At 35.5% G+C, this 24,357-nt stretch overlaps 5 protein-coding genes across 6 annotated transcripts in view; 2 read left to right on the forward strand and 3 right to left on the reverse strand.

Annotated features, from left to right (window-relative positions):
- Window positions 1–10,967, reverse strand: part of LOC144854305 (long-chain fatty acid transport protein 2-like) — a 45,287-nt gene extending 34,320 nt beyond the window's left edge. The window contains exons 1-9 of one of the 2 annotated variants that reach the window (XR_013614561.1): window positions 10,242–10,967; window positions 9,592–9,813; window positions 8,997–9,155; window positions 8,737–8,861; window positions 8,227–8,427; window positions 7,874–7,964; window positions 7,360–7,555; window positions 6,575–6,672; window positions 5,778–6,437 (exon numbers count right to left, since the gene is read on the reverse strand). Coding sequence is in view for 1 of the 2 variants with exons in the window: in XM_078712247.1 (XP_078568373.1) it covers window positions 6,127–6,437; window positions 6,575–6,672; window positions 7,360–7,555; window positions 7,874–7,964; window positions 8,227–8,427; window positions 8,737–8,861; window positions 8,997–9,155; window positions 9,592–9,813; window positions 10,242–10,722 (1,884 nt within the window). In the remaining variant the exon portion in view is untranslated. Of the gene's footprint in view, window positions 1–5,726; window positions 6,438–6,574; window positions 6,673–7,359; window positions 7,556–7,873; window positions 7,965–8,226; window positions 8,428–8,736; window positions 8,862–8,996; window positions 9,156–9,591; window positions 9,814–10,241 lie in introns of those variants that run through there. The other variant, XM_078712247.1, reaches the window with a different exon arrangement.
- On the reverse strand, window positions 21–4,837 carry LOC144854306 (long-chain fatty acid transport protein 2-like). The gene is made up of 9 exons (XM_078712248.1): window positions 4,346–4,837; window positions 3,768–3,989; window positions 3,198–3,353; window positions 2,756–2,880; window positions 2,287–2,487; window positions 1,838–1,928; window positions 922–1,117; window positions 624–721; window positions 21–457 (listed from the first exon to the last, which is right to left on the reverse strand). The coding sequence occupies exons 1-9, from the start codon at window positions 4,824–4,826 to the stop codon at window positions 147–149; spliced, it is 1,881 nt and encodes a 626-aa protein (XP_078568374.1). The 5' UTR covers window positions 4,827–4,837; the 3' UTR covers window positions 21–146.
- A 528-nt stretch (window positions 10,968–11,495) lies between the features above and the next one.
- Window positions 11,496–14,528, forward strand: LOC144854330 (tyrosine-protein phosphatase non-receptor type 9-like). Its single transcript, XM_078712275.1, has 6 exons — window positions 11,496–11,562; window positions 11,952–12,154; window positions 12,489–12,649; window positions 13,025–13,254; window positions 13,600–13,807; window positions 14,087–14,528. Exons 1-6 carry the CDS (start codon window positions 11,539–11,541, stop codon window positions 14,293–14,295), a joined length of 1,035 nt encoding a protein of 344 aa, XP_078568401.1. The 5' UTR covers window positions 11,496–11,538; the 3' UTR covers window positions 14,296–14,528.
- A 47-nt stretch (window positions 14,529–14,575) lies between these two features.
- Window positions 14,576–18,490, reverse strand: LOC144854328 (N6-Methyl-AMP deaminase-like). Its single transcript, XM_078712274.1, has 9 exons — window positions 18,401–18,490; window positions 17,850–17,998; window positions 17,300–17,448; window positions 16,987–17,068; window positions 16,743–16,869; window positions 16,543–16,623; window positions 16,248–16,386; window positions 15,675–15,775; window positions 14,576–15,190 (listed from the first exon to the last, which is right to left on the reverse strand). The coding sequence occupies exons 1-9, from the start codon at window positions 18,431–18,433 to the stop codon at window positions 14,999–15,001; spliced, it is 1,053 nt and encodes a 350-aa protein (XP_078568400.1). The 5' UTR covers window positions 18,434–18,490; the 3' UTR covers window positions 14,576–14,998.
- A 78-nt stretch (window positions 18,491–18,568) lies between these two features.
- On the forward strand, window positions 18,569–24,351 carry LOC144854672 (peroxisomal membrane protein 11B-like). The gene is made up of 3 exons (XM_078712611.1): window positions 18,569–18,710; window positions 22,023–22,138; window positions 23,455–24,351. Exons 1-3 carry the CDS (start codon window positions 18,646–18,648, stop codon window positions 24,030–24,032), a joined length of 759 nt encoding a protein of 252 aa, XP_078568737.1. The 5' UTR covers window positions 18,569–18,645; the 3' UTR covers window positions 24,033–24,351.
- The last annotated feature ends 6 nt before the right edge of the window (window positions 24,352–24,357 follow it).

Below are 24,357 nucleotides of genomic sequence, written 5' to 3' on the forward strand. Positions count from 1 at the left end.
CATTCCGTGATTGCGTCACAGTGGGAACCAAGCTTTAGTTCTAAAATGTGATAATTGTGAATTCGCATTTAATAAATTGAAATTCGAGTGTTAAACCTATCTGTGCATGCAAGGTGAATATTCTTTAAATCTTCTTATGTTATATGTTACAGTTTACTACTAAATTTCACCACCGATGTGTACGACTCTGCGTTTAATACATCGTATGTTTTTGACTCTTTATTAACATAGTACAGAGCGTCAGTAATTATCATTGGATCGAATCCCTGTTTAACAAAGTCCGACTTCTTGTGTTTAAATGTACCCGTTAAATCCATGTTATTGGTAATTCTAATGAATTTCGGGCGTGCGTAGGACGGTAGCTTATTCTTGAGGTAGGTATAAAGTGCTTTGAAATCCAGTGATTCGTAGCCTGATGATAGGGTTATAGCAGCCATTCCAGCTCTGCCATCTTGGCCTAAAAATATAAAATGCAAAATTTATCAAATCATTGCAGACAAATAAGTGTGAATGCAATTTAATTATCAAACATATTTATGATGATAAAACTCTTCCTCTTGCCATTGCAACTATTTCCACCAACGATTACGATCAAAGAGATGAAAACATAAATAAGCCTATACCTGGAATCGTCACACCATACACATTAGCTTCCATAACACCTGGAAATTCGTCTAGAATCCCAGCAACTTCTGTGGTTGCAACATTCTCCCCTTTCCATCTACAAGATGATGTTGTATTGCAATGAATAACATTCATATTTTGAAATTTACAATTACACAAGGAAACTGAGGGAGGGAAGAATCAAACGGTATTAGCAAACATTAACTTTTTGCAGGTATTAGGCCTAATGTAATATTTGTTTGAATTTTTTGAGATGTTGATATTGTACGAATGAATTGTAGGCTATTGTGCAGCTACCTGAATGTATCTCCAATTCTATCCATAAAATAGACATATCCGTCAGCATCAATTCTAATAAGATCACCTGTATTGAAGTAAGTATCTCCGTCAACGAATACGTTTCTAAGAAGTTTCTTCTTCGTCGCTTTCTTATTAAGATACCCATGAAACGGACGTTTTTCGTCGACTATTGACACGAGCAACCCCGTTTCACCTGTAACAAACAGTTATTATAATATGGTTAAGAGTTGCTAACAAAGGAGGTGAATTATAGAGTGTTTAATCACAATCAATTTAAGATGAGTTGGTCCACGGTGAGTGTGGTCGATCGACCGGCTAAGACAGGGGAACAGTAATTACGTACATAGCCATAACATCGACAAGTGTTTGACTCACTCTCTCCATGGTTCTGGTGGTGAACAATTTTTCTCGGAAAGAAAGACTATAAACCGTAGGTCCACTTTAGAATAACACCAAACGCCTGTTAGATCTGAGGCCAATATATCTGTTGTTTTTCCTTTAATTGTGGCAAACATGCTGTTATGGTTCAGTGATTTTGTTTTGATTTTTGATAATGGAATAGCCCATGGGGGGATTGGAACCCTGCTGGACACCCAAGCCTAGATAGCTGTATCCAAGGAGACATCTCTTTCTCTTTGGCCTGGGTGACTGGCAGGGAGAGGAGTGTTCTCCTTGCTAAAGCAAACAAATGCTATAGAATTTGTAATTAATTAATTAAACTGCCATAAACTGAGGCTGTTTTGCTTGCCTGTTTATATTCCAATAAAAGTTTGTTGTGAGATCAAATCAAGACGAGTTACCTGGTATCATTATTGCACGTGTCAACCGCAATCCCACACAAGTTAGGGAGGCCAGAGCCTTTTACATATGCTATTAAGTATTATGTTTCTTAACAAAATTAATGAATGCAAACCTGTATCAACTTGAATACACTTTCCATCCTTCCCTTTGATTGGTGTAGAAGTATCGACGTCATATTTGATCACGCAAGGAGCACCTAGTAACTTTAAATTAAACGTAAATTATAACGGTGACGTTTAATTTGTCGTGTACTCTGTATTCTGGTTGGATTTAGTGTAAAAGTTGATTTAGTTTTAAAGATACCACATGCACGAATTCAGGCAATATCGATGTATACGATTACTCATTATGAATAATCTTTGTAAGTGTTCTGCCTTATATAAGAAATGGAATGAGCTTGTAGTTGTACTAGTACTGTATTTCTAGTATTGAGACATTTTTTCTCTTTACTCTCCTTTTCGTATCTAGATGACTGTCAGTAGTCGGTTATAACCTATCTAGGGACAGGTGCAGAATCGGGTGGACCTATGATTCATTGCAATGAACCACTCTTGAACGTACCTTTACGATCGGTGAAACTCGACCAACTGTACCCACTTTACCATCGAAATTTAAAAACATTGTATTGCCTTCAGTTGCGCCATAAACCTCGCAGATTCTTTGAATTTTAAACCTGTTTTGGAACTCTTCCCAAATGTCTGGACGAAGACCATTTCCAATCGCCACACGAAGTTTGACCGGATAAACACCGTCATCTGGTTTCTAAGAACATAAGATACTATTATTTCCTGATCTGTATGTAAGTGTAATCCGTTTTTACTAAACTATAGGAACTAAACATACGATATTAGGGGCAGATGTGTGACGTCACACATTGCCAGAATCACCCGAAAATATGTTTCTGCAAGGGTTTCCTCTCAATATCAAATAGTTGTTTCGTTATGCACTTTTTATTCGTAGTTCTGTTTATTCTGGATTTAAAAAAAGATGTAAATCATAATATTCTTATTTCATAAAGAAAAATAATAACCTTTGGTTGAGCCAGCAGATAGCGGCATATTTCTCCAATGTACTGAATGACAGTAGCGTTGTGTTTGCGGACATCTTCCCAAAAATGAGTCACAGAAAATTTACGGCTTGTCGCAAAGGTACAACCTGACAAACAAAATAATTAATAGTCATTTTAACATTTTGCTGATTGTGTGTATAACTCATACACGATTGCAAACTTATTAAATGTGAAGTAGTAAGATCGCCGATCTAAGGTTGCAGTCCAAACATAGACCACATCCACCCATTTACAATGCAAACGATAGGATAGACTTATAGGGCCGGGACACCCTACTCCATTCCTCCCTGTTTTAAAAACCTGCATCCGCCAGTAAGTAGTTATCAGACACGTAACGGTACGAGAGAGAGATGGGCTGTAAATGATGGGAGTAAATCTGTAAATGTAGGCCTATATAACTTACCAACTCTTATACAGTTATGAAAGCTTATAACAAATGCAGCACTATGATACAACGGTAGAGGTGAATATAGTACATCATTTTCCCGAAGAAAGTAATCCTGTACCATCGACGCAAACAGGTCACTGGCGTTGTTCCTCTTGCAGGCCTTAGGCAAACCTAAATCAGAATAATAATACTGCATTTCATCAGGGAGAGTTTTGTTAAATAAATAAACCACAAACTGTTTCATATCAAGCGATGATAACAGACCTATCCATATTATGTATGTTAAAGTCCACCTTAATATATACTTGTAAACGTACCTAAAAATTAATACTAATACTTAAAAAAACAACGCGTCGGCGGGGTTCGTTCTTTTCTTCCGATTAAAAACATATAGGCCTAAATAATTAAACTTGTAGTAAAATAAACATAAAAAATTGACATAACGTATTGAAAAAAGAGTCATCATCGAAGAAAATCATGGTTTAGAACAAGATCTTAAGGCAAAAAAAATTGTTTGTGAAGAAACTTGGTGAAGTCGTATCTAATATAATGCTAAATAATATCGATAAAATCAATAATCGATACCTGTCGTCCCAGAAGTAAATACGTAATGTGAATTGTCAGCATACGTTATTTGATTCCTACAGCTCTTAGGAATCGCTGATGCTGACGCATCCTGTACTTTATCTTCAATAAGCTCAATGTCAGCTGGCAGGTCTTCTACGTTGCTTCTTCTTAGCCATACTCGAATACCAAGCTGGTGTAATTCAGGTAAAATATCAACCACGGCGGTAATGAGATCGGGGTCTGTAAACAAATGAAGAAAATAATATACATACAAAAAGAAAATAATGTTAAGCCTTAATCCTTAAATATATTCTTTGGACGCACGCTATCGTTGGTGTGCGTCGTAGATCGCTTTTCGACAATAATTTACGTCAATTCATTTATTCATTTTTCCCATCCGTTCTCTTGCTATTCTTTCATTCGCTAATTACCTAAGTTGGTGATAACTGTGGCAATGAAACCAATACTTATGAGAATATACGGTAAATATCATTATTTACTAGCGTGGCCTAATATTGATACTGACAGACAAAATTAAATATGACTTAGGGTCCCTGGATATCCAGGTCCGCCATAAACAAAATATACATGCCTACCTGCACCGCACACCAGTACTTTTGATCCCGATATCTTGATGCAGTGCATAAGTCCCGTTCCACGAAGGTTATAATTTATATGCGCACACGTGATTCCTATCTTGCGCATGCCCATAAACCACCAACAAAATGCTGGTTCATTCTTCATCATAAATGCCACTGTGTCAGTTTGTTGAAGGAACTCGGTGTTCTTTGCGAAATTCGCCACTTTGTTGGACTCGATATCAACTTCTCCGTACGTATACATAAGGTTATGAAAAAGGATACACGGTTTGTATGGATGCTTTGCGACGCTTTGCAGAAATAAATCAACCACCATCAAATTATTATCTACGCAATGTTTCTGAAAAGCATACATTTTCTGAATTAAGCGTATAGTTCGGTAGTCATTCACAAGAGCACTGCCATACTTCCTTTGCAGGTACAGGACTAAGGCTGCTGTACCGCCAATTCCAACCAACCTTTTCTGTGATTTATCCATGTTTGTGTATTACAGCCATGCAAAACATGAATCCATTTAAAAGAAGCCTGACGTGTAGTTGTTTTGTAGACCTATATATGCATTGTTAAATCGACCTTTGAACAATGACAACGTAAAGCAATAAAACAGACACAAACATCCGGGGACATTAGTTCAATTCATATTTGGCAACGTTCACAGTAACACATTTGATACAAACTATTAGGCTCAATTCGGTTGATGCATAATAGTCAAGCCGTCGAAATGAACATGGGTAAAAGAAACTTTAAATTTAATAATACTTTAGGCTTAATCTGAGCACTACGGTAAATAAGCCTCAATTCATATCATGACCCAGGTGTGTTATCAAGTTGAGTCAAACTTAAGCCGTCAACACCAACACAATAAATACACCTAAAAAGTCAGTCATAAAGTTTCGGATTCTTAAAACGCACTTATTATATATTAAACCGATAAACGATTATTTTAGTTGAATCATATTGTAATATTATAGATAGCTATCAACATTTTAATTAATAATTGATAGAATCGTATGAAAACAAGATAACTAGTTGTTGATACCATGATGAAGACAATGAAAAGACAGACATTAAGCGTGGTTCCCACTAGCGACGCAACGTAACGCAATCTACGCAACGTAAGAAAATGACCTTCCAATGATTGTGTTTGCCCCCGCCTGGGTGAAATCAAACCTGCGATGTTTGCAGCACAGTTGCGTCGTCGGTTCCCACTTGTGATTACGTAATACATCACTTTTCGTCAATACGTCGCTGCGTTGCGTTCTAGTGGGAACCACCCTTTAATCTGGCAGCCAATGCATTCGAGAACAAGACCCTGTCCCTTTCGATTACAAAAACAACCATTATGGAATATACCAGAATACAAATGACACACTCCAAGTGAGTTCAATAAATCAAAATTTTAATCTATTTTCGACGCCTTTTAAAATACTAAGCGTGGTTCCCACTAGAACGCAACGTAACGCAGCTACGTATCGACGCAAAGTGCGGTATTGCGTAATCACAAGTGGGAACCAACGATGCAACAGTGCTGCAAACATCGCAGGTTTGATTTCACGCAGGCGGGGGAAAACAAAATGATTGGAAGGGCATTTGCTTACGTTGCGTAGATTGCGTTACGTTGCGTCGCAAGTGAGAACTAAGCTTAATATAATACATATTATTAATGTTACGTATTACTTGAGGCATACCCTAATACGGTACACCTTTGATTTCTGAGTGTCATTCAATTAATGTGCGTTACAAGGTGGTGTTAGAAGGTATTACAAACGTATTTAGCGTTACAGTTTACTACTAAATTTCACCACCGATGCGTACGACTCTGCGTTTAATACATCGTATGTTTTTGAATCATTATTAACATAGTACAGAGCATCAGTAATTATCATTGGATCGAATCCCTGTTTAACAAAGTCCGACTTCTTGTGTTTAAATGTACCCGTTAAATCCATGTTATTGGTAATTCTAATGAATTTCGGGCGTGCGTAGGACGGTAGCTTATTCTTGAGGTAGGTATAAAGTGCCTTGAAATCCAGTGATTCGTAGCCTGATGATAGGGTTATAGCAGCCATTCCAGCTCTGCCATCTTGGCCTAAAAATATAAAATGCAAAATTTATCAAATCATTGCAGACAAATAAGTGTGAATGCAATTTTGTTTTTGTTTGCATCTTTATGCAACGATTTTCACCAACGATTACGATCAAATCGATGAAAACAAATAAGCCTACCTGGAATCGCCACACCATATACATTAGCTTCCATAACACCTGGAAATTCGTCTAGAATCCCAGCAACTTCTGTGGTTGCAACATTCTCCCCTTTCCACCTACAAGAGATAATTCGACGGAGTAGTGATTATAAAGATCATATTTAAATGAATACCTTTCCTTTATAACAGTTTTCCTTGGCTTATAGACATTATTCGTATGAGAGTATCTCGGGAGCGTTTACATTGATCAATTGTATTTTGCCGAAATATATACAAAACGATCCAGACGAAGTTTTGACTTAATATTAGTTAAAAGATAAATATTTGGCACATATGGCGTTTCATACGTGTACTACTTGAGCTTGTAAACTTGTATTTCAGACAAACATCGAAAAGCCTCGAAATAACTAGAGACTTGGGGCAAGTCTAGATCTACACTAGCAAACTTTGTAAAACTTTGTAAAACTTCTCTTACCAAACTCTAGAGTTTGCTCTAATTTGAAAACTTTGCTAGACTACAAAAAACACAACAAAGAAATAGAGTGGAGGAGACGCCAGCCAAGAATCGATTTGAGTCTTCTCACTATAAAGCTTGGTTCCCACTAGGACGTAACGCAAGGACGTAAAGGCAACGCAGGCGTGTTGACCAATGACAAGCGACAGTTCGCATAATCCATCGCTTGTGATTGGTCAACAACTCATTTACGTTGCGTTACGTCCTTGTGTTGCGTCCCTAGTGGGAACCACCCGTAGCAGATTAAATCTATTACCATTTTAAACTTAATGGGGTCAATTAAAGCTTACCTGAATGTATCTCCAATTCTATCGATAAAATAGACATATCCGTCAGCATCAGTTCTAATAAGATCTCCTGTATTGAAGTAAGTATCTCCGTCAACGAATACGTTCCTCAGAATTTTCCTCTCCGTTTCTTTCTTATCAAGATATCCGAGAAACGGACGCGTTTGGTCCGATACTGACACGAGCAATCCCGTTTCACCTGTAACAAACAATGAATTGAATCTTAAAGCTTGGTTCCCACTGGCGACGCAACGTAACGCAACCTACGCAACAACGTAAGAAAACGCCCTCCCAATAATTGTGTTTTCCCCCGCCTGCGTGAAATCAAAGCTGCGATGTTTGCAGCACTGTTGCGTCGTCGGTTCCCACTTGTGATTACGCAATACAGCACTTTGCGTCAATACGTCGCTGCGTACGTCGTTGCATTGCTGACTTTCCTCATTGACATTATTACGGTATGCAGTTTTGAATTATTTACGGTTGGTTTCGTCAAAAATTGCTAAATAATTAAACAAACCTGGATCAACTGAAATACACTTTCCATCCTTCCCTTTGATTGGCTTAGAAGTATCGACGTCATATTTTATCACGCAAGGAGCTCCTAGTAACTTTAAAGCAAACGTAAATGTATGTTAATACTACTGATTCTTTGGGACACCCCCCTCTCAGGGGAACCCCCTATTAAGGGGACACTTTCACGAACGAGGGTAAATATGTTTTAATATTATAGCTGACCCATATCCAAGGAACACTATAAAATAGACTTTGTTGGGTCCCGAAGATGTCCCCTTAATGGGGTTTCAACTGAAATAATTTGCGACTACTATTATATCATTTGACCTAATGTCACCACCAACATTGATTATATACCTTTACAAGCGGTGAGATTCGACCGAGAGCACCGACTTTACCATCCAAATTTAAGAACATGTGACTGCTTTCACTCGCACCATAAAATTCACTGATTTTCTCAATTTTAAACCTGTTTTGGAACTCTTCCCAAATGTCTGGACGAAGACCGTTTCCAAACGCCACACGAACTTTGACCGGGTAAACACCGTCATCTGGTTTCTGAAGAAATAATGTTTCTAATGTTATTTTCCTACACGATTCAACATCATGTACGGAAAGAGACAATTCCGTCGTTGGCATTGTACTAAAGCATGGTTCCCACTAGAATGCAACGCAACGACATATTGACGCAAAGTTCTGTATTGCGTAATCACAAGTGGGGGCGCACCGACGACGCAACAGTGCTGCAAACATCGCAAGTTCACGCAGGCGGGGGAAAACACAATTATACGAATGGCAATTTCTTACGTTGCGTAGGTTGCAATACGTTGCATCGCTAGTGGGAACTACTTAACAAACAAAACTAACCTTTGGTTGAGCCAGCAGATAACGGCATATTTCTCCAATGTACTGAATGATAGTAGCGTTGTGTTTGCGGACATCTTCCCAAAAATGACTCGCAGAAAATTTACGGCTTGTCGCAAAGGTACATCCTAAATATTGTTAGAAAAGAATTGTTTATTTTTTAAAAGAAAAAAAAATTGGAAAGCCATAAATAAAACAAAGACAATACATACAATTCCGTGGCAGCTGCTACAGGTCACAAGAAACGCATAGTTCCAACTTACCAACTCTTATAGCGTTTAGGAAGCTGAGAGTAAATGCAGCACTATGGTACAACGGTAGTGGGGAATAGAGTACATCATCTTCCCGAAGATCGAAGTAGTCGAGTACAACTGCACCTCTTATTGCTCCCCTGTTGTCTTTTTTACAAGCCTTAGGCAAACCTACAACAAAATAATAAACATATCGATTGCTGATTAATCGATTATTGATCATTCAATTGATTAAAATAGACATATATTGATTACTAGATATATTGATTAATCAATTATTGATCAGTCAATTGATTAATAAAAACAGATATATTGATTACTAGATATATTGATTAATCGATTATTGATCAGTCAATTGATTAATAAAGACAGATATATTGACTAATAGGTATATTGATTAATCGATTATTGATCAGTCAATTGATTAATAAAAAGATATATTGATTAATAGATATATTGATTAATCGATTATTGATCAGTCAATTGACTAATAAAGTCAGTTGATTAAGAGACTGATAAGTGTGGTTTGTTTCTTTAATACACCATCACAACATTCCGGCATTTATCAGCGTTTTTAAAATTACAATCAATAAATCATAATCGATACCTGTCGTCCCAGAAGTAAATATATAATACGACTGGTCAGAAAGCGTTAATTGATTCCTACAGCTCTTGGGAATCGCTGATGCTGACGCATCCTGAACCTTATCATCAATAAGCTCAATACCAGCTGGCAGGTCTTCTACGTTGCTTCTTCTTAGCCATACTCGAATGCCAAGCTGGTGTAATTCAGGTAAAATATCAACCACGGCGTTAATGAGATCGGGGTCTGTAAAATTAAAGTAAAACAGGAAATAAAAAGCTTGTTGCAATAAAAGATACGATAATAAACTAGCACATTGTCGGATTGAAATTGCCGGGGAATTCCACATCGTTGGATATTCCACAGCAAAACAGCCATAGAATGAATCTAAAATTAATCGACCGACTCTTAATCTCTCTTGTCAAATTATGTCATTTAAATCTAACATTATGTAGCCCATCGACCATAATCAGGAAGTTCACATGAATATAGGCCAAATATAATGATATTACGACACGGTTAAACACGCAACCTAAAATGTGCGGGCTTCCATTTATTACGGTTATATTAGGAAATCATGTGTTGATTACTACTGTATTACTATTATGATAGTAAAACTAAATCGAATGTTGATAAATGACGGTCCCAGATATCCAGGTCCGTCATATACATACCTCCACCGCACACTAGTACCTTTGATCCCGATATCTTAATACAATGCAAAAGTCCCGTTCCACGAAGGTTATAATTTAAAAACGCACACGTGATTCCTATCTTGCGCATGCCGATAAACCACCAACAAAATGCCGGTTCATTCTTCATCATAAATGCCACCGTGTCAGTTTGTTGAAGAAACTCGGTGTTCTTTGCGAAATTCGCCACTTTGTTGGACTCGATATCAACTTCTCCGTATGTATACATAACGTTATGAAACAAAATAAAGGGCTTATATGGATGCTTTGCGACGCTTTGCAGAAATAAATCAACCACCATCAAATTATTATTTACACAATGCTCGTGAAACGAATTGAATGTACGAATTAAGCGAATAATTCGGTAGTCATTCAGAAAAGCACTGCCATACTTTTTTTGCAGGTACAGAACTAAGGCTGCTGTACCGCCAATTCCAATCAACTTTTTCTGCGATTTATCCATTCCTGTTTGGTATAAAACAACACTCACGAATCCTTCACACCCTTTAAGCTGTTTCTTCAGTTACTGTAAAATAAAAGTAACCTTTGACCACCAGAAACTAGAAAGAATAATATAACGCCCCTTTCACACACCAGACAGCCAGCAGATAATCAAACATAAATTCATAATACAAATAATTGTGTTTACAGTAGCGGCAAACCCTCATATTATAATTAGGTCAATTCTGTGAACGATGAGCAGGCAATTTCGTACGGTACTATTTCTAGAGACAACTTACTGCGCGGGTGTTAAACATGATAATTTTAACATCCGCTTTAGGATAGGCTTCAGTTATTTTGTGTTGAGTGTTTTTCGAATCCTACCAAATATGTATTGTATAGGCTATATGCCTAGCACTTTGCTGACATATTTAAAAAAATGAGTTTGTAACTGAATATAATTACATACATCAGTACATTTTTTAATCTAAAAAGTTAAATCAAATTCGTGATACCGCGCCTCTCTCCACTACGTCCCCCCACTAAACCCCTCGCGCGCTGAAAAACTTCGACCGTTGGGGGCGGGAACCTACTAAAAAAAAACCAAAACAACAACAACACGACACGCACGTCGACTGAATGTCAGCATGCATGCCTCTGAATTTGTGTTTTATTACAACATTCAAACAACATTCCAGAAATGACAATATACACCCACATACGGCGCTCTGTAACACGCCACTCGAATGCTATTTTAGCTATTCTAATACTCATTAGTGTGATTTATTTCTGCAGTAGACACATTACTACGCCTAGGCCTCAAGATGATGATAGCAATATGGGTCCGAAGTTATCAGAAAAGGTACGTGACACGCGTAGGGAGTGCGCTGACTATTTACACGCAAGTAGTAGTAGATGAGCTAGGTAGGCCTAACTATTACATTATTATATCTGAAACGATTTGATTGGGACTAGAAATTTGATATTTAATACAGTTTTTTTCATTATCATATATGAGTTGAGAGAATCAATGATACTTTTTTATTTGCTTCTTGACTCTTTTTTATATTAATTACTCCTAGCATAATGTATGTTGTTATTTTTAGTGCTGAAGTGAAATGCCCCACTCCCAATTTTCTTAATCCACCCCTGTTTTCATAATGTAAGCCTAGTATAATATATAGACCTACCATTGCAAAATAAAAAAGATAACAAAAAATCCTAACACAGATTTATTGATTTGTTTTACAGAATGTAAAGGAAAACAAGTGTGTCCAGTCTCAACGAATATCAAACGCCATTCCCGGAGAAAGCATTCATCATGTAACCGACACGGGCACGATGACACCTGTGCAACTTGTGGAACATATGCAAACATTGAAAAGGCGTGGAATACGTACTGAATATGAAGCAATAGCAAACAAGATGCCTTCTGGGTCGTTCTCTTACTCAAGGTACCATCGTATGATGTACTGTAGGCCTACTACTACCCATATTAAGAGAAGGGGTGGTAAAGGCGGGGGTGGGGGACGGGGGTGGTAAAGGCGGAGGTGGTAAAGGAAAGGGGAACAACAACACCCTGACAAAGTGTCCCCTTAATAGGAATTGGGGTTGGCAGAAGTTGAAATATATATTGCCCAAGATTTGTTTTACAGAAAATCTAAAAATGGGACACCTCTATTTTGTCATAGGGGTGTCCCAATGGAGGGTTCTCTACTGTACCTTGGATAAGCTAGTCTTATCATTCATTATACCCCTGTATTAACTTTGCTTATAATTATCCTTTAGAAACAGCATCAACATGTACAAGAATCGCTATAGCAACATCTTTTGTCTGGATGACACTAGAGTGAAACTGGAGACATCACATGATGACCTGACCTCTGATTACATACATGCAAACTATGTTGATGGATTCATGCAAAAGAATGCATTCATAGCAGCGCAAGGTTTCTACATTTTCTTTTTTTTTTATTGAATGCAGTATGCCATTTTAATGTCATATTATTTATTCACATTGAACAAAAATTGGAAAAAAAAAGAAGAAACTTATTGTCTGGGGAAGTCAATGAGTTTTTGGTTGAAACTAAAACGAATTAAAATTATATTAAAAGTTTTGGACAATACATCTTTAAAGCAATAAGCTGTATTAGAAGCTTATGATAGAATCATAAAACAAACAGAACTATCCACAAAATCTTGATTAATCTTTAAACAGCCTTGCTAGGAATTCTGGACCAGGCCAATTTCTTATCCCTCATTCTCGCTCTTGACCTCAATATGACCCTTGTATAAATACATGTTTATTGTACATTTTTAACTAGGGCCATTACCAAATACTGTAAACGATTTTTGGAGGATGGTCTGGCAGGAGAATGTCTTTGTGATTGTGATGACCACAAGGACAGAAGAAAGAGGGTTGATCAAGTGCAGCCAGTACTGGCCTAAAACTTTACAGGACTCTTTAAAATTTGGAGATATTACTGTTACTAATATGAAAGTTGATAAAAAGAAAGATTATATTGTCACAAGTTTACTGTTAAAGGACACAAAGGTAATGTACTGTTGGATTTGGTGAACATTGTTCTACCCAAAATTAGACCAAAACGTCCTAGTAAGTGTTGAGCCTCTTTTGTACCATGGAAGGACTCCATCTCCTTTTCATTACATTCACCTTCCACAGTTAACATAAAAAAACCTATTATCCAAAACAGTTGATGTTAACATGATCACGAGTTGGTACTCTAAATGCTTTAAAGCTTTGTCTACACTATCAAACTTTATGTGAAAAAAAAATGTGATATCATATCACTACCATATTTAAGCATATCACTACCATATTTAGGCACATCAAACTTTTTTTTTTGATAGTGTAGACAAAGCTTTAGTTTCCTTTTAGGTTGGATGGTGTAGGCAAGTGGCCCACTTCCAGTTTACTGGTTGGCCTGATTTTGGTGTGCCAGAGTCAGCAAAGTCAGTTTTGCAATTCCACAGTAAAATTCGACAATATCAGAAAGAAGCAGTAGCTTTGATGGGATCCAACTGGACAGGTCCTGAGGGTGGGCCACCAATATTGGTACATTGTAGTGCTGGAATTGGTAGGACAGGTAAGCCTATTTTGTTAGAGCAGTTTAATTGCCCATTTTCACCAGATATGGTTTTAACTACCTAACTATTGAAAAAAAGTCTTGACTGGTTTTTATATAAAACTAATATTGAACATTTAAAAAAAATTCATTCACGACGAAACGGGCCGGTGGATCTCAGCTCACGTAGAGAGAGTCGAGGCTAGCCTGTTTCTGCGGCCTACACTATCTGTTACAGCTGAGCTTTAAATAAGAGTTTCTCGGTCGGTCAAAATTTATAATTTTAAATTTTCATTGCAGGAACATTGTGTGCTATTGATATAACACTAGCACGATTGGAAGTCACTCAAAAGTTGAATATATACGATACTGTACGAAAAATCCGAACACAGCGTGCCTTTACGGTCCAGACGCTTGACCAATATGAATTCATACATTTTGCTGTTATTGAAAGTCTACAAAAACAGGGAAAGCTTGCAACTATTGACTGGTCAAACTACAGGTTATAGTAAAAACACAAATACCCTGTTGGCAGATGCTTTGTTACTTACTGTAGTTTGACTGTAAACCTGTGTACAGATATTTAATTTTTAATACAGTATAATTTATTTTACAGTATATATAGGTAAGTACTGTATATATATATGTAAATATTATCAAGGATTTTTACCATTTGTTTTTTTATTGTGCATGGTTCCATTATAGTGGAATAATACAAATAGAATTAAAAGAGGAACAATTATATTTTAATTGTTTTTATTTTGAATTTATTATTGTTACTGTACATTATTTGCAATAGTAATACTATTATATCAAAGAAAGTTGATCTGGCTAAACTAGGGAGGAGTTATTGTAATACGTTGAAATAAATCCATCATTCTTTGAAGTTAAACCAAGTAAAATTAGTTAAAACTTGTGCTGTTTAAGGAGGGTAAATGACCCAAAATCTTTGATGACCTATTTGGCTTAAGGTCAAACCCAGTCAAAAACATCAACTGGTGGCGCTGCATTGACAATTTTACCTAACTTGATTTTACTCCAAATCTCAAAATGCTATTATAATAACTCCTAAGTTGGAACAAATTGTTTTAATTGTTTGTCCTCAAGTTTATCTGAAAGGCAATAGGAACTCAACATGTGTAGTGTACAGTGTACTGTCAGTGCAAACCCACCTGTATATTCTTTCTCAACCTATCTCCACTTTAGCTGGGCCTACAAGCCTAGATCAGTTTTTAATATTGTCCACTGATGTCTCAACCTTTCCTTTACATTGTCACTTTCAAATACAGAATCAATACTTTTAAATGAGATGTTGTATAGTTGCTGCTTTGTGAAATTGAATGTGTTTGCCACAATGTTGTATTCCTTGGATACAGACGTCAGCATCAAACCCTTGTCATCTGTCTGCAATGAAAACATACGTTTAATCAGTTATAATAATTAGTAATTAGCTATGTTAATATGTGATTAAAATTAATATGAAATCAAACTATTGTACAAAAGTATAAACAAAAAATATTAATATAATACAGCACTGAAGAGTAGAAAACAATTATGTGTAAATAATGGTCATAAGAAATAACATGGATTCTATATTTTTGTTTACCGCTTACCAATACTGCTCGTCTGTGTAAATGGGCCTTAATTATAAAGGGATAAAACAATCATGTTAGAGGCATTGGTTTTAAAATACTGTATTATGCACATGTTGCAGTATGTTTACCCTTTAAGCTCTGTCCACACTATCACACTTTTTTAACAAAATAGAAATTGATGTGCCCAAATATGGTAGTAATATGACATCATCATGTCCATATATGGGCACATCACATGAAGCTTAATAGTGTAGACAGAGCTTTAACTAAAATCAAATGAATATAGTACTTACACAAATTATACATGGATGTTTCTTGTCATACCAATACTTGAAGTGATGTTTATCAAACGAGGAAACTGTCTGGCCTAGTATGTTAGATGTTAAACATGCCTCTGTAGTAGATACAAATGATATCTAGTCATTTCTGCATACATTATAGCTGCTTTATTGACATGGAGTGTTTACTCCATTGTTCTGTTTTCCTCGGATAAGGACTATAAACAGTACAGTAGGTCTGTGTATATTCTGGCACTTAACAAAAGCTAGTACATCTTTTGAGAGTATCCCATCATACTAGTACATACTGCATTAAGTGGATTGAATATTTAGGCACTCCTATATTGCTACCTAGGATATGACACTTCAAGCTCTGTCTACACTATCAAACTTTATGCGACAACAAAATGTGATGTGCCCACATATGTCATATCACTACCATATTTGGGTACATCACACTTTTTTTTGATAGTGTAGACAGAGCTTTAGGGAAGAATGTTATTGAAACAGTTAACATCAAACTGCATTGAGACAGACAGTATAATCTGCTATCAAACATGACTACATCACAATGACAAATTCACCCACCTACAGGGATGTTAAATTGTTGTGTTATGTCTACTAAATCCTGCCTTCCACCAGCCTCAGGGTGAATGTACGTCCCATGTCCAATCCTATCAGGTGGAACAGATAGTAACAAGGCACTTTCGTCTACCCTATCTGTCCTCTGCAAATCAAATGTTTACATACAAAACATCAAGTTACAGTACATTGTATTATAGTCATTTTTTATTTTCTCAATTAAATTTTATAAACAGACATTGAATTATATTTTTATTTTATTATTTTTTAGCACGAAGTAATGTAATTTATCCTATTTTACCTCAGCAATGTGAAGAGCGAGTTTAAGGCCAGACTTCTTAGCATCCTTTAAAAGAGGAACAAATGCAGCCATATCACCAAGCTGAAATAAGCCAATAAGAATACTTTAATAATAGTGGTTATAATGATTTTACAGAAATAATTTGCTCTTACTGTTTAAAGATTAACTTTTCTAGCAAGGAGACAGTTGTAACAACTTACATTTGGGTTACCACTCAAGTCAATGCCTATCACTATCCCATTACTCTTGGACTTGAATTGTTTGGCTAATTCTATTGTTTCCATAGCAACATCCACGCCTCTACTTCTATCAACTGATAATAGGAACCTAAAAATAAGAGTTTTCCTTTCAATTTAGAGAATGAAAAAGTGGATGCATCTAACTGAATTTTGATTCTAAACATTTAGGCAAGTAAATTTGTATTTTTCCCTTTCTGTAACTCACCTAACAATTATGTTTAAATCTTCTTTTATAGCTTTCTCAATTCCTTTTAAAACAGCTTCTACATACGATTGCTTTGTCATTCCTTTAAAACAAAAAAGTCACCAAACACATTTTTACTTCTTTTTAGATTGGCACTATGTATCAAAAGTAGCTTATACTGTAGAATCATACATAAATCTCTGTTTACACTATCAAACTAGTTTGACAACAACAAATGTGATGTGCCCAAATATGGTAGTGATATGCCAAGATATGGTAGTGATACGACATCATCATGTCCATATATGGGCACATACTACTTGATACATCCTACCTGTACTGGTAACATCTCTTGGTGTGCTTCTCAATTCTAGATAACGCACATTTTCATCAGCAAATTCTTTGATTACATCATATGTTACCATGGAAACTGTGTCAGTGTCTGTTACAAGTTGATGCAATATTGGAAACATTTCAAAGGTCCTTAAAATGAAGATAAAAAAAACTAGCAACAATGCATTATTTGTGTATCATTTTAAAGTAGGCCTACATTTCACAATAATTCTTTTGAATTTTAATTAAACATAAAAAACTCTCAATATTTGTAATTATTATAATAAAACATTCAACTAAATTGACAATTGTTCCAAATGAAGGATAGCACAGTTTTATTTTATTCAATAATGGAAAATCATAGAGATAGTTAAACAGCATCATCATCTGTTAAGCTCTGTCTACATTATCAAACTTTATGTGACAAAAAAGTGTGATGTACCCATAATATATGGTAGTGCTATGCCCAAATATAAAGTGATATGATATCATGTCCATATATGGGCACATCACATTTTTTGTCTACGAAATAAGTGTGAATGTAGCTTTACTCATTAAGGTTCTTCTTTTCTCCCTCCTTAACAGAGGTAATCCATTTATTCAACTTCTTCATGTCCACACCCGAGAGGTCATCCTTGTTTTGGATGATCTTCTCCATTGTACATGCACTGATTGAGCCATTGATATGAGCATGAAGTTCCTGTATATAGAAACAAATATTTGGTGAATGGAAGTTTATATACTTTTTATATACAAAAATGTTTAATTTGTATTTAATCTTAATGCATTTCTAACTCAATTACCGTATCAGTAGTTACTAACTCTGAGGCGAGAATGAATTTAGTATTATGAAACATAGGGCTACAACACAATAGGCCCTATATAGTCTACTCTAGTACTACTAAACTAGCTAGCTAGACCTAGCTAGCCTAGCTAGTGTAGCAAGCTAGGTCTACACTACAATAGAATAGGAGGTTTGACAATCTAGTAGGCCTAGGCCTAGAGCTTACTACTTTAGACTACTAGGCAATCAGCTTATCCCTAAAATACATTGCAAATGATCACTGAAATTTAAATTATGGCATTAATGTAAATGACTAACAATTTTTGGCAGTGCTCTACAAAACTCTTCCATTTCTCCCTTCGATTCCCCACGTGTCGTGTGTGTCAAAAAAAGAAAATAAACTTTTAACAGAACTGAACAATAGAGGGCGGTTTATTTGATTTTGGGAATGCCTTGCTGGTCGGCCCCGCCCCCGTGCGTGTGTCATGTGCATTGTGCAGGGTTGTTGACGAACATCGTAGGCCTAGCCAGTAGCCTAGAAAAGAAAACCTAGAGAGGTTGCAATGGATGTAGCTACACATATTGTGAAGTTTGGTGGCCAGACAAATGGAAGAGACAAGTTGTTCAGGTAAAAGGATTTGCAGTTCAGACAGTTTTATATAATAAAAATGGGCCTCTAAAAATAGTACTCACCGTATACACAGTATAGTAGGCCTATAATTAGTTATCCGCTTGGTATACCAAGCGGATAACTCCTTGTAATTGTATGAGATCAATATTTTTTTTCTGTATTATTAGTTATCCGCTTGGTATACCAAGCGGATAACTCCTTGTAATTGTATGAGATCAATATTTTTTTTCTGTATTATTCTTCTTTCCTTCCTTCCTTTTTGTGAGTCGTGTTCCTCTAAAATGTGTAAACATAACATTTCATAACTTTGACAACATATGGGCATTTACGTGAAGTTGTGCACCTCCTATTTTTGAATGACGTCATAGTTGCGCAACGTGACTTATGCGCAATTTTATGAATTTCAATGATTGATCATAGATTAAAAACCAAAAGTCATTTAGTATTGACACTTTGACAAAATTTAAGTCATATCAGGGGCAAACTTTCTACGGATTAAAAATGGCATGTTTGACAAGAAGTTACGCGCGCACGCGCATTTAAAATTTCAAAATGCGCAAAATTAATTTCTAATCAACTTTTTACGCGTTTCTTGTCATTTTGAGCATGTCAAAAATTCCCACGGGCGCGCAATTTTTTAAGCGCGCGGTGCGCACATAGCGTTAAAAACATATTTTTTTCTCTTGAATTATATTTTTCAAGCCTTTCCCAGTGATTTTGAAAACAATTTAGACCTTTTCCAGTTTAAATAACGCCATACGAACACGTTGAATTAGACAATTCGTGCGCGTTTTTTATGAAAAAGCTTAAAAAATCGTCAAAATTATGTCTTTTTTTAAACAGTCATAGTTTCTAAAGTAAACCGTTAACCGTTTATTTTTATTACAAAATCTAGAAGTTGATGAGTTGTAGATATCGGATCATGCATCAATAAGGCTAAAAAAACATTGTGACGTCATCGTATGGCCACACGAATGTAAAATATAGGATTTTTGTCTCTTTCGTTATTGCTCATCACATTCAATGGAGCGCATCGCGCTTATCTGTATTCCTTTTTCTCCTACATTTATATATTGTGTAGGTCAATCAACTTTCTTTAGCATGAGATAAAAATATTTTAATTTTTATGACGTCATCATGCCTAAAAATTTTAATTACGTGGGTCATTAATTTCATCTTTACAGTAAATTTTAATCTGTAATAGCTCGTAAGAATAAAATGTGATAATCACGATTAAAACGTTTTCTGGAAGCTATTGGATTGTAGATACGAATTCATGTAAACATTTTGTCAATCGGATGTTGTGACGTCATCATATGGCCAGTTGAATAAAAAAAGTCGTATTTTCATATTTTGCGTAATAGTTCATCACATTTAAAAAGGTGCGCATCTATATTTTACGTATTCAAATTTCTTCTACACGTTAATATGTTGTTCCTGAGATAATTTCCTTCTGAAATTGCTATCTAAGTGTTTCATTTTGATACCGTCGCCATGTTAAAAATTGGAATAAATGGCGGGTCCCGTAATTTCACCTATTCTACACTGTATGTAATATGTATACAGCTTATACTGTTTGCATGTATATACTATATGACACAAAATTCAGCACTAACAGCATGTCATATTCTTCAGTTCTTGTCATAATGCCATAATCTTTATCTGTGTGCAATATTCCAACGTATGACGTGCACGTGGCGTTTGTCGTGGTGCGGATAACTAACTCGTCAAAGTGACGAGTTTCATGTCTAGTTCTTCTTTCCTTCCTTCCTTTTTGTGAGTCGTGTTCCTCTAAAATGTGTAAACATAACATTTCATAACTTTGACAACATATGGGCATTTACGTGAAGTTGTGCACCTCCTATTTTTGAATGACGTCATAGTTGCGCAACGTGACTTATGCGCAATTTTATGAATTTCAATGATTGATCATAGATTAAAAACCAAAAGTCATTTAGTATTGACACTTTGACAAAATTTAAGTCATATCAGGGGCAAACTTTCTACGGATTAAAAATGGCATGTTTGACAAGAAGTTACGCGCGCACGCGCATTTAAAATTTCAAAATGCGCAAAATTAATTTCTAATCAACTTTTTACGCGTTTCTTGTCATTTTGAGCATGTCAAAAATTCCCACGGGCGCGCAATTTTTTATGCGCGCGGTGCGCACATAGCGTTAAAAGCATATTTTTTTCTCTTGAATTATATTTTTCAAACCTTTCCCAGTGATTTTGAAAACAATTTAGACCTTTTCCAGTTTAAATAACGCCATACGAACACGTTGAATTAGACAATTCATGCGCGTTTTTTATGAAAAAGCTTAAAAAATCGTCAAAATTATGTCTTTTTTTAAACAGTCATAGTTTCTAAAGTAAACCGTTAACCGTTTATTTTTATTACAAAATCTAGAAGTTGATGAGTTGTAGATATCGGATCATGCATCAATAAGGCTAAAAAAACATTGTGACGTCATCGTATGGCCACACGAATGTAAAATATAGGATTTTTGTCTCTTTCGTTATTGCTCATCACATTCAATGGAGCGCATCGCGCTTATCTGTATTCCTTTTTCTCCTACATTTATATATTGTGTAGGTCAATCAACTTTCTTTAGCATGAGATAAAAATATTTTAATTTTTATGACGTCATCATGCCTAAAAATTTTAATTACGTGGGTCATTAATTTCATCTTTACAGTAAATTTTAATCTGTAATAGCTCGTAAGAATAAAATGTGATAATCACGATTAAAACGTTTTCTGGAAGCTATTGGATTGTAGATACGAATTCATGTAAACATTTTGCCAATCGGATGTTGTGACGTCATCATATGGCCAGTTGAATAAAAAAAGTCGTATTTTCATATTTTGCGTAATAGTTCATCACATTTAAAAGGGTGCGCATCTATATTTTACGTATTCAAATTTCTTCTACACGTTAATATGTTGTTCCTGAGATAATTTCCTTCTGAAATTGCTATCTAAGTGTTTCATTTTGATACCGTCGCCATGTTAAAAATTGGAATAAATGGCGGGTCCCGTAATTTCACCTATTCTACACTGTATGTAATATGTATACAGCTTATACTGTTTGCATGTATATACTATATGACACAAAATTCAGCACTAACAGCATGTCATATTCTTCAGTTCTTGTCATAATGCCATAATCTTTATCTGTGTGCAATATTCCAACGTATGACGTGCACGTGGCGTTTGTCGTGGTGCGGATAACTAACTCGTCAAAGTGACGAGTTTCATGTCTAGTATATAATTGATTTTATCTTTTTTTACAAATCAATTTCACAGAACTGTTCAATATTCAAGTAAATTAATTTGGTGGGGTCTTGAAAAAAGTACTGGAACTGAAGATACAATCATCAGACTTAAAAACTTGGAAAAAGCTTTGAGTACAACACGAAAATGTAAGTTAAATTTAAACATGTTTTAATCTATAATGATAAACACTTTTGCACATACAATATGAAATGCATTGTTGTTGATTTACAGACATTTTAATTCTTAAATTTATACTGTATGAAACTTAAAGACCCCTTCCCTTCAATTTTGGACGTTTTTTGGAAAATAATACATATATATCACTTTAAAAACATTAAACCATGTCATTCCTTGTCTTAAATGTACGTTTTATGGTAAATTATGATAAAAAGTGAGAAACAATGCACTACCTAAGTAGCTCGCGGCGATCGACCTCTCGTGGACGGTCTTAGGCCTAGCCTAGCTAGGCTTAGTTTTGTAGGCCTAGCTGGTAAACATCGGTAACGTACGAACATCGTACGCTAGCTATATACCTAGCCTGACGTTGTATAGTTGCTGCATTAATTGTCTTTCTATTTTTGCCAGACTCCGTTGATACAAATTGGGGAAAACCCGGTATTTTCGTTGAAAAGTTAGGAGTCTTCCATTTGTTTTGGCCTCACGATCGATCGAAAAGTGGGAGAATTACAGGGGAAAAACAAAAATATCAATCCGCGCGCAATGCATTTTGGGATTTATAGCGGGCCGCTATAATTATTAGAATTGACTTATTTTTCACATTTTTAACCGTTTAAAGACGAAAAAAGTTATCGCAATAGGACCATATAGTATTATTTTTACATTAAATATAGTTTATGATCTTAACTTAGATCTAAAAAACGTAGGGAAGGGGGCTTTAATTAAAAGGTAATATTTTCATGGTTAAAGATGTGGAAATTCTAGATGCTAAAAATGACAATTTCAGACCTTATTAATCCTAAAAAAAGGAATATTGGTACCACAGAATAACCCATGGCATTACCCCATTGTATGGGTTGATACTTCAGAATGCATTTATACATAATAATACAATGTCCTATTTACTTGGGATTATAACTGATATGATAGTATGATCTCATGCTATAACTGCTTAATCACAAATTAAATAGAAATAACAAAATGTATATATACTAAAGGATAAAGGTCAACCATAAAAAATAATGCTGAATCATTCGTGCTGTATAAAAATAAGAATATTTTTAGTGTTGTTTACAGTAGATTTGAAATTTAAGACTTAATATGAAAGCATAATTGGTAGCAGAGGGTAGTGGTAATGACCCTACCCCTTCCTCCACCCCCTGCCTCTTTCAGAAATTGCGTTCCCATAAGACACACTGTCTCCCTCCCCCACCACACTAATTGTGCAGAAAACAAAATTATTTTTGTTATAAAAAATCAACATTTTGTTCTCTCTTTTATTTAGTGTTACGTTTTGGTAAAAGTTTTGATATGCTTCATGCTGCATTAAGAACCATACATCATCCCGATGTGTTTATACGTGTTACCGTGACGATGTCAAAAATCAACCAAGCTTTCTACCTCCTATTTGATCATCTTCTATGGGCCGATAAAGTTGGCATTATCAAAACGGACAAGGACAAGTACAGTAAAATCTCAGCAAAATTTTGGTTAGCAACTATCATATTAAACCTCTCAAGAGACTTCTACGAACTTGCGACTTTACTTGGGAAAACGGCGTTGGACTACGAAAATGGAAAGAAAATGGAGGGTAATTTTAGACAGACGAATGGCGTTCCAACGTCACCAATGGGGAATGTAACACAATATCCTAACACAGCATATATAATTGTCAAAAAATGCTTACGGGAGAATGTTCAAGTAACGTTAGATTTAGTAAAGAATTTATCTGACCTGTTTCTTCCCACATCAACTCTAGGCTACTTGAATCTATCACCAGGGATGCAAGGCTTATTTGGTATCTTAGGTTCGTTAGTAGGCGTGCTTACTGTATGGGATTCAAGTTACAAACTTTCACCTTAAAATCAATTTTATTCAATAGAATGATATGGTGTATTTACTCTGGGTACTATGGGTACACCAATGAATTTTAAATCATTATTACAAATGATCTATGTACAGATCAGACATTTTGGTCCCCAGGATCAAATTTGTAATACAGTAATTACCGTAATAGTAATATACAGTATTCATATCCATATTCATGGATACTTTTAATTTAGAATAGGCCCAAGTTTATGAAGAATTTATATATTTGAGTAATAATCTTTTATATTAATTACATAATAAATTACAGGTGCAAATATCTTTAATATATAATTTGTGAATTATTTAATAAATAATCAAA

Source organism: Antedon bifida, chromosome 10 (genome assembly GCF_963402885.1).
Source record: "Antedon bifida chromosome 10, ecAntBifi1.1, whole genome shotgun sequence".
In the NCBI taxonomy this organism is placed as follows: domain Eukaryota; kingdom Metazoa; phylum Echinodermata; class Crinoidea; order Comatulida; family Antedonidae; genus Antedon; species Antedon bifida.

What these genes read in the sequence shown, in the direction of transcription:
- LOC144854672 (XM_078712611.1), top strand. Translation starts at nt 18,646, where the DNA reads ATGGATGTAGCTACACATATTGTGAAGTTTGGTGGCCAGACAAATGGA. An exon ending in GGAAGAGACAAGTTGTTCAG is followed by an intron (nt 18,711 to 22,022) that starts GTAAAAGGATTT and finishes TCAATTTCACAG; the next exon opens with AACTGTTCAATATTCAAGTA. An exon ending in TTTGAGTACAACACGAAAAT is followed by an intron (nt 22,139 to 23,454) that starts GTAAGTTAAATT and finishes TCTTTTATTTAG; the next exon opens with TGTTACGTTTTGGTAAAAGT.
- LOC144854306 (XM_078712248.1), bottom strand. Translation starts at nt 4,826, where the DNA reads ATGGATAAATCACAGAAAAGGTTGGTTGGAATTGGCGGTACAGCAGCC. An exon ending in TCATAACTGTATAAGAGTTG is followed by an intron (nt 2,881 to 3,197) that starts GTAAGTTATATA and finishes TTTGTTTGTCAG; the next exon opens with GTTGTACCTTTGCGACAAGC. An exon ending in GTGTATTCAAGTTGATACAG is followed by an intron (nt 1,118 to 1,837) that starts GTTTGCATTCAT and finishes TGTTTGTTACAG; the next exon opens with GTGAAACGGGGTTGCTCGTG.
- LOC144854328 (XM_078712274.1), bottom strand. Translation starts at nt 18,433, where the DNA reads ATGGAAGAGTTTTGTAGAGCACTGCCAAAAATT. An exon ending in AAGAGATGTTACCAGTACAG is followed by an intron (nt 17,069 to 17,299) that starts GTAGGATGTATC and finishes TTTGTTTTAAAG; the next exon opens with GAATGACAAAGCAATCGTAT. An exon ending in GATTTAAACATAATTGTTAG is followed by an intron (nt 16,870 to 16,986) that starts GTGAGTTACAGA and finishes TCTTATTTTTAG; the next exon opens with GTTCCTATTATCAGTTGATA.
- LOC144854330 (XM_078712275.1), top strand. Translation starts at nt 11,539, where the DNA reads ATGGGTCCGAAGTTATCAGAAAAG. An exon ending in GGGTCGTTCTCTTACTCAAG is followed by an intron (nt 12,155 to 12,488) that starts GTACCATCGTAT and finishes ATTATCCTTTAG; the next exon opens with AAACAGCATCAACATGTACA. An exon ending in TGCTGGAATTGGTAGGACAG is followed by an intron (nt 13,808 to 14,086) that starts GTAAGCCTATTT and finishes TTTTCATTGCAG; the next exon opens with GAACATTGTGTGCTATTGAT.